The sequence below is a fragment of the Scyliorhinus canicula genome, chromosome 2, assembly GCF_902713615.1.
Source record: "Scyliorhinus canicula chromosome 2, sScyCan1.1, whole genome shotgun sequence".
Classification (NCBI taxonomy): Eukaryota; Metazoa; Chordata; class Chondrichthyes; order Carcharhiniformes; family Scyliorhinidae; genus Scyliorhinus; species Scyliorhinus canicula.
This window is the reverse complement of record NC_052147.1, coordinates 115585575-115602134: the sequence shown is the minus strand read 5'-3', so window position 1 is coordinate 115602134 and position 16560 is coordinate 115585575. Positions and strand designations below refer to the sequence as shown.

Here is a 16560-nt window from a genome sequence, read left to right as displayed (position 1 = left end):
GGAAGCCAGTTGTGAGGGTTCAGAGGGCCCTGGCACTGCAGGGATGCCAGGTTGACACTGCCCGGATGCCAGGGGGCAGTGTCCAGATACCAAGGGGCAATGCCAAGGAGCTGGGCCTAAGGGGGGCCAATGAAAGCGGGGGAGAAGGGGTTATGAAGGGAGGGGCTAAGTGTGGGAGAGTGAAAGGGGGAGTGAAAGTGGGGGCCTTAAAGGTGGGGGACCCTCAGCGACCCCAGAGCGGGATATGCTCACTTTGGGGAGGAGGGGACGACGATGCCTCGATGGATGGTGTGGGGCCAAGCACACTCACTGCTTGGTGGTGGTGGTGGTGGTGGGGGGGGGGGGGGGTGGGGTTGGGCTCACGGACTTTTAATGATGGGGGAAGACAGCCCTTCTAGGTTTCAGGGTTAGGGGCGTTGCCCATGTCTGCGGGGGTCACGATGCCTGTGGGAGGGGTTGTGGGGGACCCACAATATAACTTTGAGATCGGGCAACCTTCAAAATGGTGGCCCAATCTCTGAGGAGCCGGTCTTGCTGGCGTCTTTAGTTCAGCACTCAGCGAGGCACACGTGGCTGAGAACAGCCGGGAGACCCCGCTCCCGGGATCTACCTAGCTCACAATGCCTCATGAGATCCAACGCGATCTCGGAAGACGTTGCGATGTATATCTCGCTCATTGTGGGTGGGATCACTTTTTGACAGTTATCTCACTCTAATGTGCAGATTCCAGAGATACCTGATGCTTTGGGATTCATTCCCTTCGCCTCTGAGACTTCTGGTGCACGCCGTTTAGCACTAGTGCAAACAGGAACCAGAAGGAACGGAAGTCGTGGGGGTCTCCCAGGAGATTTAATGCCTCCAGCTGCATGTCCTTTGGGCACGGTGGTGCCCTGGCACTGCTTGTGCCACCTGGACACCATGGCAGTGCCACCCTGACAGTGCCACCCGGCTGCTAGCCTGCCACTGCCAGGATGTCAGATAGGCACTACCAGAATGCCAGGCTTGCATTATCTGTGCACGATTGGGTCAGGGTTGCCTGGCATGAGTGTTGAGGAGGGTCGGGGGAGGGTGGGGGGGGGGGGGGGGGGGGGGGGGGGTGAACCTCCCATATTGCATTTGGGTTTGGGGGGGTCGGTCAGGATTTGTTTCGGAAGCCTTAGAGATAGCCAGGAGGGAACTGAAGAAAGGGATTAGGAGAGCTAAGAGAGGGCATGAAAAATCTTTGGCGGGTAGGATCAAGGAAAACCCCAAGGCCTTTTACACATACGTGAGAAATATGAGAATGACTAGAGTGAGAGTAGGTCCGATTAAGGACAGTAGCGGGAGATTGTGTATTGAGTCTGAAGAGATAGGAGAGGTCTTGAACAAGTATTTTTCTTCAGTATTTACAAATGAGAGGGGCCATATTGTTGGAGAGGACAGCGTGAAGCAGACTGATAAGCTTGAGGAGATACTTGTCAGGAAGGAAGATGTGTTGCGCGTTTTGAAAAACTTGAGGATAGACAAGTCCCCCGGGCCTGACGGGATATATCCAAGGATTCTATGGGAAGCAAGAAATGAAATTGCAGAGCCGTTGGCAATGATCTTTTCGTCCTCGCTGTCAACAGGGGTGGTACCAGAGGATTGGAGAGTGGCGAATGTCGTGCCCCTGTTCAAAAAAGGGAATAGGGATAACCCTGGGAATTACAGGGCAGTTAGTCTTACTTCGGTGGTAGGCAAAGTAATGGAAAGGGTACTGAGGGATAGGATTTCTGAGCATCTGGAAAGGCATTGCTTGATTAGGGATAGTCAGCACGGATTTGTGAGGGGTAGGTCTTGCCTTACAAGTCTTATTGAATTCTTTGAGGAGGTGACCAAGCATGTGGATGAAGGTAAAGCAGTGGATGTAGTGTACATGGATTTTAGTAAGGCATTTGATGAGGTTCCCCATGGTAGGCTTATGCAGAAAGTAAGGAGGCATGGGATAGTGGGAAATTTGGCCAGTTGGATAACAAACTGGCTAACCGATAGAAGACAGAGAGTTGTGGTGGATGGCAAATATTCAGCCTGGAGCCCAGTTATCAGTGGCGTACCGCAGGGATCAGTTCTGGGTCCTCTGCTGTTTGTGATTTTCATTAACGACTTGGATGAGGGAGTTGAAGGGTGGGTCAGTAAATTTGCAGATGATATGAAGATTGGTGGAGTTGTGGATAGTGTGGAGGGCTGTTGTCGGCTTCAAAGAGACATAGATAGAATGCAGAGCTGGGCTGAGAAGTGGCAGATGGAGTTTAACCCTGACAAGTGTGAGGTTGTCCATTTTGGAAGGACAAATCTGAATGCGGAATACAGGGTTAATGGTAGGGTTCTTGGCAATGTGGAGGAGCAGAGAGATCTTGGGGTCTATGTTCATTGTTCTTTGAAAGTTGCCACTCAAGTGGATAGAGCTGTGAAGAAGGCCTATGGTGTGCTAGCGTTCATTAGCAGAGGGATTGAATTTAAGAGCCGTGAGGTGATGATGCAGCTGTACAAAACCTTGGTCAGGCCACATTTGGAGTACTGTGTGCAGTTCTGGTCACCTCATTTTAGGAAGGATGTGGAAGCTTTGGAAAAGGTGCAGAGGAGATTTACCAGGATGTTGCCTGGAATGGAGAGTAGGTCATACGAGGAAAGATTGAGGGTGCTGGGCCTTTTCTCATTGGAACGGAGAAGGATGAGGGGCGACTTGATAGAGGTTTATAAGATGATCAGGGGAATAGATAGAGTAGATAGTCAGAGACTTTTTCCCCGGGTGGAACACACCATTACAAGGGGACATAAATTTAAGATAAATGGTGGAAGATATAGAGGGGATGTCAGAGGTAGGTAGTGGGGGCATGGAATGCACTGCCTGTGGTAGTAGTTGAGTCGGAAAATTTATGGACCTTCAAACGGCTACTGGATAGGTACTTGGATTAGGGTAGAATAAGGGAGTGTAGGTTAACTTCTTAAGGGCAGCACGGTAGCATTGTGGATAGCACAATTGCTTCACAGCTCCAGGGTCCCAAGTTCGATTTCGACTTGGGTCACTGTCTGTGTGGAGTCTGCACATCCTCCCCGTGACTGCGTGGGTTTCCTCCGGGTACTCCGGTTTCCTCCCACAGTCCAAAGATGTGCAGGTTGGGTGGATTGGCCATGACAAATTGTCCAAAATTCTATGATTAACCTAGGACAAAAGTTCGGCGCAACATCGTGGGCCGAAGGGCCTGTTCTGTGCTGTATTTCTCTATCCATCTATCTATCGGAATGTCCTTTTCAAAAGGTGTCCCGATCTCTTGCTACAATGTGGAGCTCCCCACTGTACAAAATAGTGCATTTTTACGTGCGGAATGGGCCGTACATTTCCCATTCAACCCCCTCAATCAAAGAGAGTCGCGTTGAATAGCCATTTGTTTCTCAGCACTGTGAGTGCCGGCAAACACGCGGCTAAACGTGCTCACTAGGGGACTTTGTTCCCATTTGGGAGAATCGCGCCCTTAGTCATTTTTTGGGTGAATTGCACTCATGATCTGAAGGAGATATACAAGATTGTAAATTGTATGAAAAATGTAACTCCAAAACATTACTTGAAAACAAAACCGTTAAGAGTAGGATGAAGGCACACAGGGTTAAGCCAGTTGAAGGATTTATCAGGAAATTCTTCCTCACACAAGGAGTGATCAATACATGGAATGGGGGTGGGGGCGGGAAGCAGTGAAGGCAAAATCCATGGAATCACTTCAATGGTAATCAGATATAAAATGGGGGAATTGGACGGCATCTGGATGAAAGAATGAGGTGGGCCAAATAGTCTTCTAGAATCCATAACATATAGAATGCCTAAAGTATGGAAGGAAGCCATTTGGCCCATCGAGTCTGCACTGACCCTTCAATAGGGCACTCTACCTAGGCCTACTCCCCTGCCCTATCCCTGGAACCCTGCGCATTGATCATGGCCAACACCTAAACTGCACATCTTTGGACACTAAGGGGCAATTTAGCATGGCTAATTCATTTGTATGCATAGTTGGTGGCAACTATGCGGTGAGCAGTCAGTCGTACATGCACTGGCTCCTTTTAATGGGCGATGTTTGGGGGGGAAATTCATTCAGCTTGATGGGATAGAGTTCCATCACAAAGGCAATGCCCAACAAGTATAATACATGGCAGAAGTCGGGCAAGGGATCGTCGTCAGCCTCTCACTGGTCCACTGAGGCACTGGCAAGCTTCTTGACGAAGGTAGTATCGTTGAAACCTGAGAACTCAGTTTTGATTAAGGTCCCATCCAAACACTGGCTGATATGTGTGAACCTGCCATGCAGTTTTAGTCCGATGTGAAGAGGCCAGAAATTATAGTTGACACGAATAGTGAACATGTAATGCATTGCAATGGCATTCCTCAGGACTATAAGAGATGTGCACTCGTTCAAAGTAACTGGCAAATCTGATCATTTCTGAGAGTCCCCAGTGCTGACCTCCAAACCATCTGAATGGCTGACACTGCTCCGAAATACTGACAAGCTGATGTGTGGGTTGAAATGCTGATTGCCAACTTGAAGAATTTACGGTTGATACATGGCAACAAGAGTAACCAGCTCCCCTAACCAATTCATGTCATCAGGTTTCTATCAGAAAAAATAAATTGATAAACCATTATCTTCACTGTATACCTATTTTATCATTCGGACCACAAACGAGAAAGAAAGATGGAACTGCTCATGCTCCATACATACTTGTTCACACACTGTTGAATTTGAAGCTCCAAATTCCGACCTGCATTATTTTAAAGTTTTCACTGACCTCTTAAATGTTTTAAAATAGTAGATGGAAATTTAGATGAACAAATTCACTGATCGGTTGAAAGTGGCAGAAGGTGTTAACAGCATAATTTATGAAACAAAATGTCCCAAATGTTGTATCGGTCAACTCGTAACAAGGTGAGAAAAGCTGACGTCTGTTAAAACTGCAAGGAGTATAATTTTAAAAAAAAAATTTAGATTACCCAATTATTTTTTCCAATTAAGGGGCAATTTAGCGTGGCCAATCCACCTACTCTGCACATTTTTGGGTTGTGGGGGCGAAACCCACGCAGACACGGGGAGAATGTGCAAACTCCACACGGACAGTGACCCAGAGCCGGGATCGAACCTGGGACCTCAGTGCCGTGAGGCGGTTGTGCTAACCACTAGGCCACCGTGCTGCCCTGCAAGGAGTATAATGATTAATAAATACAATTAGTTTTTAAAAAAGGATTCACTATAATGTGTAACAGTTCTTACTTATCTCCAACAATTCCCAGGTTAATGGTTGGGTATCCATGTTCCTGAATTGTTGCGAGAAGGGTTGAACGATTGCTGTCCCGAATCTTTCCTGGTGTTAGTTCATCCTCAGGATTCAGGAGCTGTAGGATAAAACCATACGGCTTAAATTATCAACCCATCAGTACTGCAGTTAGTTGGTAAGTTGGTCACATATTACTGGATAAATCATTTTTGTTCTCTGAAAAGGAAACTAAGAGGAATACCAGAATGGTCAAAATACCCATCTCGTAAATATTGACCACACAAATAAAAAGCCCAAAGCTAATGAATTCAACGTTACTTTCAGAAACTGTACACACCAAGACATCAGGCAAGTTTCCCTCCCTTTCCAGATTTTAGATGGAGGGCACTTCCCCAAGAAATGTACTGGAATGAATAAGATGGTAATATCTTCAAAGAACACACAATTCCATAACTTGATAAACTGGCTATGATGATCTGTACTCCGACTTAGGCTGTACATTACAATGGCTGGCTGAGCAAATCAAACAAAACATGTTACTTCGGGTGTTTGTAATAGGCAGAGTACAAGTTGTACTCAACCAACCCGCGCTTGCAAAATAAAAAATAAAACATCTGAGTTATGAGGAAAGACTGGATGGGAAAATAGGTTATAGAATCATAGAATGTACAGTGCAGAAGGAGGTTATTCGGCCCATCGGGTCTGCACTGGCCCTTGGAAAGAGCACCCTACTTAAGCTCACGCCTCCACCCCATCCCCGTAACCGAGTAACCCCACTTAACCTTTTTCTGGACACTAAGGGCAATTTATCATGGCCAATCCACCTAATCTGCACATTTTTGGACTGTGGGAGGAAACCGGAGAAAACTCACGCAGACACTGGGAGAATGTGTAGACTCCGCACAGACAGTGACCCAAGCCAGTAATCGAACCTGGGACCCTGGAGCTGTGAAGCAACTGTGCTAACCACTGTGCTACCGTGCTGATAAACCAATAAAATCTGGTACTGAAATTTATACAAAATTTTCAATATATTTATTTGACTTGCATGTGAAATCGTGGATTCATCTTGGATTTATTGATCCTGCAGTGGGAACGATCTGGAAATCGCGCCCATTTACTGTTTCTCTCTCTACAGATGCTGCTAGAAGTTTCTATCTCTCTTTCAGATCTCCAGCATTTTGCTTTCATCTTACTGTATTTAATTGCTAGCTGTAAAATAAAATTTGGGTGGCGCATGTGCAAAAGTGTAAAATCACTGTCACTTTTAAACTGTTCGCAGGTGCAAAAAAACTAGAATAAGCAGGGGAATAGCTGAGTAAGAACCAGGGGTAGTTTCCCTCTCTCCTTACATTGCTTAATCATATTGGGTTTTTATTTGATATAAGCTGACATGACTGCATCTAGTCTATTTAATCAACCAGTCTAACTTGGTTGGTCGGTTGGTTCAAATTAAAAGGATCCCTTGTGTTCTGCATTTAAACTCATACACACACAGAGTTAGAACACCCTCCCCAACCCCAGACTCAGAGGAACCGCAGCTTACTTCATTTCCTGTGGACATCACTGCAACCACAGGAAACTTGTGAACTTCAACTTCAGTTACCCCAACTGTTGCCAGAAGACCAATCTCAGAAGGCCCCATGTGGGTACCTTTTGCCAGAACGCATTCTCCTCTTTTGATGTCATGGCCGATTGGTCTAAGAAAAAGAAGGGGGAAGATAAGTGTCATCAGATGCCAAGAGCTATTCAGAATTTTTAAAGAAGTGATCGCCAGTAATCAGAATAAAAAAGTATTCAATCAATCATTGTCACAACATATTCCTAGTCCTGAATTTTATTGAAGACAAAGTTCTTTATTTTTCCTATATATTTTATTGTGATTCCCACTTTGGGGAATGTTATATCTTATTAACAAAAAAAGATATAAAGAAATGAAACATAGTCCTGGAAAAACTCAGCAGATCTGACAGCATCTGTGGAGAGAGAAACAGAATTAATATTTCAAGTCCAATATTATTTTTCTTTGGAATTTGTAATATCTTTCAGGAATTAACATATAATAAGGAGGTGATTCAAATGCATAACAATAGCATTGCAGGAATCACACATTTAGGTTTATATAAATTTAAATGGCTAATTTTATATTTGTTCCTTTGCTTGTACAATCATCTGCTTTTCTTATTACAATTAGATTGTGGTTGTTGTTGGCTTCGATATGCCCTCGCCAATTCCAAAGTTGCCAAACGCTGTCACATTTATGAATCTTTTCAGAAATTAACCTTCAATGAGCAGGTGATTCAAATACATTGAGTCAGATCTGCAGCGGAAACAGCAGTGGACAATGAACATGAATGGTTGCTTCAAGTACTCAAAATAGTCGGTTTGTTTAATACGATTTAAGCAGAACCATTGTAATTGATGGCACTGGGGATGGGGACACTTCAGTGCAATTTGTCAGATATAGGGAGCTGTTGGGGATTAACAGGAATAGTCTAACTGATTAGGATCGTTTCTCAATAAAGTGCAACAGAATAATTACAGGAAGTCTCGGGAAGAGATTCAGAAAAGTTAATTTGTTACTGTGGAGAAAGGTTGACTGAAAGGAAAATTATCCAAAATTTCAAGCAATGTGGATAATACAGTAATGCGGATAATATAGCAATGTGGATAATATATTGTGGATAATATAGTAATGTGGATAATATAGTAATGTGGATAATATATTGTGGATAATATAGTAATGTGGATAATATAGTAATGTGGATAATATAGCAATGTGGATAATATAGTAATGTGGATAATATAGTAATGTGGATAATATATTGTGGATAATATAGTAATGTGGATAATATATTGTGGATAATATAGTAATGTGGATAATATAGTAATGTGGATAATATAGTAATGTGGATAATATAGTAATGTGGATAATATAGCAATGTGGATAATATAGTAATGTGGATAATATAGTAATGTGGATAATATAGCAATGTGGATAATATAGCAATGTGGATAATATAGCAATGTGGATAATATATTGTGGATAATATAGCAATGTGGATAATATAGCAATGTGGATAATATAGCAATGTGGATAATATAGCAATGTGGATAATATAGCAATGTGGATAATATAGCAATGTGGATAATATAGCAATGTGGATAATATAGTAATGTGGATAATATAGTAATGTGGATAATATAGTAATGTGGATAATATAGTAATGTGGATAATATATTGTGGATAATATAGTAATGTGGATAATATAGTAATGTGGATAATATATTGTGGATAATATAGTAATGTGGATAATATATTGTGGATAATATAGTAATGTGGATAATATAGTAATGTGGATAATATAGCAAAGAACTGATTATGTCAAAGGCCATGAGCAGAGAATATGTACAAAAGTGAGAGATTAGAAGAATGACCTCCCCACACTGTGGGACTGTAGAATGCCCAAAAGTACTCTTCCATTCCAATTCTCTTCTCACACCTAGTGGTGTACTAAGGCAGACTTTTGCCTGTTTCCATTGCTAGTAATTCCGGTCACGACTCAGTCACCAGGGGGCTTATAGCTTGAGAGGGTGCCACTCCACATTAAATGTGGCTGACCAGGGGACTCTCCCACTCTTACTGCCAATACTGGTGTGTTGGAAGGATTTTGCAGGTTGACACTCGACCTGTTTGGCTGCGTTATGAAGCAGCTTCCTTGGCCATCAAATCCTGGGTGGGACTCGAAACCAGAGCTCCTAGCTCAGAGGCAGGGATGCTACCCAATGCACCACAAGGCCTCTTCAAAGCACCGTGCAGGAGCTTTATCAAACAAAACTGACATTGAGCCACAAACATAGATGATAGGACAGATGACCAAAAGTTTGTTTTAGGAGTTATTCAAAGGTAGTTTTACACTGCTGGCTTTGCACTGTTATTTATTGTTACAGCATAGAAGGAGGCCATTCAGCCCATTGTGTCTACATTGGCTCTCCAAATGAACAATTCACATGGTGCCATTCTCCCACCTTCTCCCTGCATCTCTGAACATTCTTCCTTTTCAGATAATACCACACTCTCAGGCAGTGAATTCCTGACCTTAACCACTCACTGGGTGAGGAGGTTTTTTTCCATATTGTTTTTGCTTCTTTTGCTAATTACTTTGAATCTATGCCCTCTGGTTCTCGATCCTTTCATGAGTGGGATCGAATGTTCCAGCATATTGGGAGGTGGAGAAGCACTGCACCTTTCTCTGTACTACAGGCATGAGAGCTGGGCAAAGCTGAAGCTCTCCTGGGGTGAGGATATTACATAGATTACATAGAATTTACAGTGCAGAAGGAGGCCATTCGGCCCATCGAGTCTGCACCGGCTCTTGGAAAGAGCACCCTACCCCCTATCCAAGGTCAACACCTCCACCCTATCCCCATTACCCAGTAACCCCACCCAACACTAAGGGCAATTTTGGACACTAAGGGCAATTTATCATGGCCAATCCACCTAACCCGCACATCTTTGGACTGTGGGAGGAAACCGGAGCACCCGGAGGAAACCCACGCATACACGGGGAGGATGTGCGGACTCCGCACAGACAGTGACCCAAGCCGGAATCGAACCTGGGACCCTGGAGCTGTGAAGCGATTGTGCTATCCACAAGGCTACCGTGCTGCCCTTGAATATATCATTTCAGGTCAGTCTGCATTATAAATGTGGATATTGGAAATTACCTAGAACAAACTGATGTTGTATAAAGGGTTAATGTTAAATATGTAAATACACAGGCTGCATCATCAGTGACATAAAATCACATGACAAAAGCACAGAGAGAGATAGTGCCATGGAGAGCCTTGTGTGAAGTCTGTACTGTAAATAGTTAGCATTATGTTCAATAAAAGGTAAACTTTGCCAGCAGCCTTGCCTCCAGCAGTATCTAAAGTCAAGATCACAAACAACCCCATTAAAGAGCCACAACAATGATACCTAAGCTGACATTAAAAGTGTATACAGATCTAATGCGTTAAAATCTATTCTTACAGAGCCCATGTTCCTTGCAATGTTAACAGCAGCAAAGGGCGGCATGATGGCCTAGTGATTAGCACTGCTGCCTCACAACACCAAGGCCTCGGGTTCAATTTCAAGCCTTGGGTGACTGTGTGGAATTTATGTGGGGTTACTGGGTTATGGGGATAAGGTGGGGGCATAGGCCGAGGTTGGGTCGCTTTCTAAGGGTTGTTGCAAACGCGATGAGCTGATTGGCTTCTTGCTACACTGTAGGGATTCTATTAAATTGATTCCAGGTGAAAGTTGGCAACGAGACAATCTAGTGCAAAGATTCTAGGAAAAATATTTATGACATATATTTTGTTTACTGGGCATTTTAAAAATAAGATGTTATAGAAAATGAAGAGTGCAGATTTTCAAGGGAATTTCCTCAACAAGTTTTTCTGTGACCACTAACACAAATTGTAGATTTTTTCTGTTCACCTGATTTGGTTACTGCTGAATGATCAACAGTTTAATGTAGGGATGCAAATAAAAATCCTCCCAGATTGCCTTACAGTCACAGCTATCCATCTCTGAAAGGACCACAGCACAATCATTCTTGATACCCAAGGCAATGCATGCTCAAGGGTTTCCCCAGTCTGTTCAGGCACCTAAATCACATCTTCAGCATTCTTACTGCCTGCTCGATGACAGCTCTAGTGGTCAGGTGGCTTTGATTGTACTGTTTCTGATTACCATTGCCTGGGCTCTTAACATGCATTATCAGTGGGTAGTCCAAAGCAGCCAGCCACTAAATCTGCTTTTAGATACAAAGTACTCAGGGACGGTGCACTGGTATAGGCCAAAAACATCATGTCAGAATCCAGGGAATCTCACACAAACAAGTACGATGAAATCACTGTGGCTGAACACAAGCTGCACATTGGAGTATAGGCCCGTATGGTTGGTAAAGACTCCAGTCCTATTTGGAGTGGTGCTGATTGACGCAGGTGCAGCTGGCAACTCCCTGGACCAATGCAAAGCTAGCCAGAGATGCAAGGCCAAACACATGCTCAGTTTGACTAGTGTCATAGAAACATAGAAAATAGGAGTAGGTCATTTGGCCCTTTGAGCCTGTTCCACCATTCAACACAATCATGACTGATCCTCTATCTCCACGCTATACATTCCACGTTCTTCCTGTACCCCTTGATGCCTTTGGAGTCTAGAAGTCTATCTATTTCCTTCTCAAATATATTCAGTGATTTGGCCTCCGCAGCCCTTTGTGGTTCCACAGGGGATTCCACAGGTTCTCCACCCTCTGAGTGAAGAACTTATTTCTTATCTCAGTCCTATCCTAAATGGCCTACCCCGTATCCTGAGACTGTGGCCCCTTGATTTTCCCCCTACCCCCACCCCCTAGCCAGAGGAAACATCATCCCTGTATCCAGTATGTCCAGGCCTGTCAGAATTTTATACATTTCAATTAGACCCTCGTTCATTCTTCTTACCTCAAGTGAACACAGGCCCAGTTGACCTAATCATATAAACCCTACAATGCAGAAGGAGGCCATTCCGTCCATCGAGTCCGCACCAACCCTCTGAAAGAGCACCCTGCCTAGGCCAATCCCCCCTACTCCATCCCTGTAACCCCTGTGGTGATATGCATGCGCGCATCAATGTATATAGTTATCTATTAATGTACATAGCTATCGGCACGACCTCCGAACAGCAGGTGGCAATAGAGAACCACCATGTGACTGGCGAGATTCGGCAGTTGGTAGTATTTGGTACTAGAGGACAGTGGCACTAGAAGTAGCTGCAGGAGAATTCACTAATTCAAATATTAGTCACCATTTGTATTATAGTTCGTTAGTTATCTTTTTACGTTTTCATCTTGTTAACAAACTCTCTTACTATTCAAACAACTAGATTTTCTGTGTAGATCCTTACCACGGCCACAACACAGAACATAACAACCCCAACTAACCTTTGGACACTAAGGAGCAATTTTAGCATGGCCAATGCACCTAACCTGCACATCTTTGGACTGTGAAAGGAAACCGGAGCACCCAGAGGAAACTCACACAGAGACAAGGAGAATGTGCAAACTCCACACAGTTACCCGAGGTCTGAATCAAACCTGGGCCCCTGGCACTGTGAGGCAGCAGTGCTAACCACTGTGCCACCTTCAACTCTCCTGCGACGACAATACTGCCATCCCAGGAATCAGTCATCAGTTGCAAAGTGCACTTAAATCCTGGTCCTGAAAAACATGGCATTGGCATTAGATTGCAAGATTCTGCAAATATCTCCTGCATAACTATGAGAGGAGTTAGAGGTGAAGACATTAAGGTAGGTGATGACTTTTAGGCAGGCTTTGTAGAGAATCTTCTTCCCGGAGGCTGTAAAAATCAGTGACCATATGATATTATACCCCCCATAAAAGGAGATGGCGGTGCACTGGTAATGTCACATGACTGGTAACTCAGATGCCAAGCCTCATGCTCCAGAGTTCAAATCTCACCATGGCAGCTGGTGGAATTTAAATTCAATTATCTTTGGAATTGAAAGCATGGTGATCATGAAGCTTTCATTGATATAATTTTAAAAAAAATCTGGTTTACTAATGCCCTTTATGGGAAGGAGCTGCCTTCCTTTCATGTGACTCCAGATCTACAGTAATATGACTGACTCTTAACTGCTACTCTGAAGTGGCCGAGTAGACAACGCAGTTCAAGGACAATTAGGGTGGGCATCAAATGCTGGTCTTGAAAATGACACCTATATCCCATGAAAGAAGAAAACAAATAAGATCCTATTTTTGGGAGTATCACCTCCTGTAAACTACATTTCTGTGCTCATCATCTCTCCTGTGGAAGGCTATAACTGTTCCTACTGCTGCCCATCTCTGCCCTCATCTGAGGCCCAAGCTAAAGCTGCATAAGTGGCATCTGTGCTGGACAATTGTTTGACAGGTGGGAATTGTGGATAAGATGATGGGAAATGTAGATCAGACACATAATGCACCAAGGAATAAAAATGAGCTCGAAAGTCGTGGAAATCACTTCAGACATCCTGGAAGCCTTCCACTTTGGCACGGAAGCAGATGTGAGGTTTGAATTCTTAAAAGGATTTTTTGCATGTCATTTGACAGCCCCCTCAAGTCCCACTCTCCTCTGGCCTTGCAGGTCTCAGAAATCCAGAGAAACCCATGCAGTTTGTCGTAAAGTCCAGTTAAAATAGCCTTTAATTCCCTCTTAATATTTTTAAATTGGCAACCTCTCCAAAGAGGATTTCTTGTAAGCAGCCAAACATACTGCATTTACAAGCGGGAGCTGGATGATTTCCAGGTATGCTGTCAATTTCAGCTCTTTTAACTACTTGCCCACTCCCAAACCCAAACAATTTGTTTGGCTAAAATGTCCCCTGCCTGCAAGTTTTCTTTAAACTCTAAACCAAGCACCAAGATAAGTTGATTCAACTGAGGCAACAGTGTCATTCAGATCCATATAATGTTTGCTGTTTGCACTGCAGCAAAGTTCACAATATCTTTGCAGTGAGGTCAGACCACGTATCCAGCAGGTAATTGACATTTTAATTAGACATCATAGCAAGGATTCATGACTTCCACATTATATCGCCTATTAATGTAATAAAAAGGATTCATTTACAAGAGGTTAGCGATGAGCAAAAAATAATCACGTCCAATGTGCTTAACTTCAAGTGCCAAGAACATCAATCAGGAGATCTGCACTGTAGCCTCATTTAGTGTATCTGACAGAAATTACAGTGAAAGCCACTTTATATACATCTTGAATTGTTGCACCCAGCCATTATAATTTTTCCCCTCAAAAGTAAGGTTTCTTTTGAGGAGATTCTTTCACAATTCATTGCTGCTGCAAATTCCTGACCCCCTTATTAAAGAAAATTCCACATTACTGCACTAGAATATCGAGTAAATACAACTGCAGAATACCTGCGCTGATAATTAATTTTTCCCCACACTGGCATTTAGAATTTAACTTTTGACTTGTGGAAACTGCACTCAGGAGTATAAATGGGTGCCACAACCAAGATCTTCTGTTGCCCAACCCCCATTTCCATGGTAATAATCAGATGGACTACAACAGGAAAACCCTTAGAAATCTACAACAGCATATCTCAGCCCATTTTAGTGTTCGTTTTTTCCAATGCAACTTCCGACAGCACGTAGTGCCTCTTGCATTACGAATGTCCCTCTACTTTTTGCCTAATGGAAGAGGAGGAGCAACAGCAGCAACTGAAGGATGCTGGACTGCTGAGGCATGGGCTGCATGGTTGGTATCCCCCATACCAGATTGCTCAATGTGTATTTTAACAATATGCAGCATCTGTGGAGGGTGTGTTTTCCAGTGGAAACCGCCTTGAGTCAATAGACACATCTTAAATAGATCTGCACCCTACTCCATTGCAGGCACTGTTCTGCTAGTGGCCGTTATGGTCAACACTGCTCTCAGTTTCCATTCTTTTTGTTAATCCGGGCTGCTTTAGGGACATATTAGCTTACCAGCTGTGCACCAATGAAGCAAGCAATTTACAGATACAGGTTGTCATAAAAGGCACACTATAAATGTAAATGTTTCTTTTCAGTGTCAGTGTGTAGATTGGTCCTCAAGTGCAGCCTGTCTTGTTATGCTCTAGATGTAGCATAAGCGGCTTCCTTGTGGTGCACTTGACAAAGGAAGGTTCAGACGTGGAGATAACTTCAACATGTTTATTAAACTATTTACACTCCTATTACTCGGGTTCGACACTACTGTTAATCCTTCTATAGCTACCCAGACTGACTAACCAGTCTGCTACAATCCACGTGGTGGGAGTGATTTTGAATCAACCCTGTGTCCGTACTCACTGACTGTCTCCACTGGAAAGAGGCAGATCATGTGTGTAGTGTCCTTTATATATGGGTTGGTGTAATGCCCTCCTGTGATCGTGTCACCTCTGTGTGTATTGTGAATGCCCACTGGTCGTGTCCTATCTAACTGTTCTATTGGATGAGTCTGTGTGTCATGTCTCTGGTACTCCCTCTAGTGTCTAGCTAGTCTGCATGTATCTCATTAACCCCTTGTGTATTTACAGTGATGCACATCACCACACAGCCCTGTGCTTGCTGCACACCAAGTGGTTAAAAAGATCACTAAATGCTGCATCCCAACAAGAATATCTTTGTTCCAAGGTGGCCTTGCCTCTTGTACTGCTGCAATGATAGCCTGGCACTGTTGCTTTTCAGCCAACTCTCCAGCAAATGCTCCGGAATGGGCCACAATGCTGCAAATATGTAGGTGGTGGATTCTTCCAACTGATCAGCTGGCTGATATAGCACTCAATATCCACACCTCTGTCTGATGCTCTGCAAGGACGCTTCTCCAACAGCATGATATTTCTCATCTGGAATCCTTCTCTCTTCGTCCAAGGGAAAGCATATCTGGCCAACTGTTTAACATTGTCTTTTGTCATATTCTTGCTGAACTGTGCACTGTCTATCAAGCCAGTCTATCACTGGCTCAATCTCTAATTCCTCTGGGATGGAATTAGTGCTTGCAAAGACTAGAGTGAGTGATCTGAAACTCTGGCGGGGCCAGGTCCAATTGGTGAATAGTTCTACTTCTTCCAGCGAATGTAGCAGGGTAAAAGAAGAACAGTTTCAAGGGGCTGCAGGAAAACATCACTTTCAGCAGGAGTGATATGAGAGTTTTGGGAAACCGTTTGCAGGCAGTTAATCTGGGGAGAGTAGGATGAGATTGAAGAGAAGCAGGATGTTATTATAACACAACACTGATATCTGACCATTTCTCTGCACACCAATATGGTCCAGATCCCGAGGACGTAGGCAGCTCCCTCCTTACAGGGAGTAAGAAGAGCACCCCCATTGCACATGGAAACTTTATTATCCCTTCCTAGGGCAGCATGGTAGCACAAGTGACTAGCACTGTGGCCTCACAATGCCAGGGTCCTAGGTTCAATTCCCCGCTGTGTCACTGTCTGTGCGGAGTCTGCACGTTCTCCCCGTGTCTGCGTGGGTTTCCTCCGGGTGCTCCGATTTCCTCCCACAGTCCAAAGAAGTGTAGGTGGATTGGCCATGCTAAATTGCCCTTAGTGTCCAAAAAAAGGTTAGGAGGGGTATGGGTATAGGATGAAAGTGAGGGCTTAAGTGGGTCGGTGCAGACTCGATGGACCGAATGGCCTCCTTCTGCACTGTATGTTCTATGTTCAAGTAGACTACCTCTGTTGGTACTTGTGTATGGTAGCCTGAAATG

At 43.9% G+C, this 16560-nt stretch overlaps 1 protein-coding gene across 22 annotated transcripts in view; it reads right to left on the bottom strand.

Moving 5' to 3' along the window:
- LOC119957355 (gephyrin) overlaps positions 1-16560 on the bottom strand; it is a 671364-nt gene that overhangs the window by 57414 nt on the left and 597390 nt on the right. For all 22 annotated transcript variants that reach the window (XM_038785368.1, XM_038785379.1, XM_038785283.1 and 19 more), the window contains 2 exons: positions 6824-6977; positions 5274-5395 (listed from right to left, as the gene is read on the bottom strand). In XM_038785368.1, coding sequence (XP_038641296.1) covers positions 5274-5395; positions 6824-6977 — 276 coding nt within the window. The remainder of the gene's footprint in view (positions 1-5273; positions 5396-6823; positions 6978-16560) is intronic.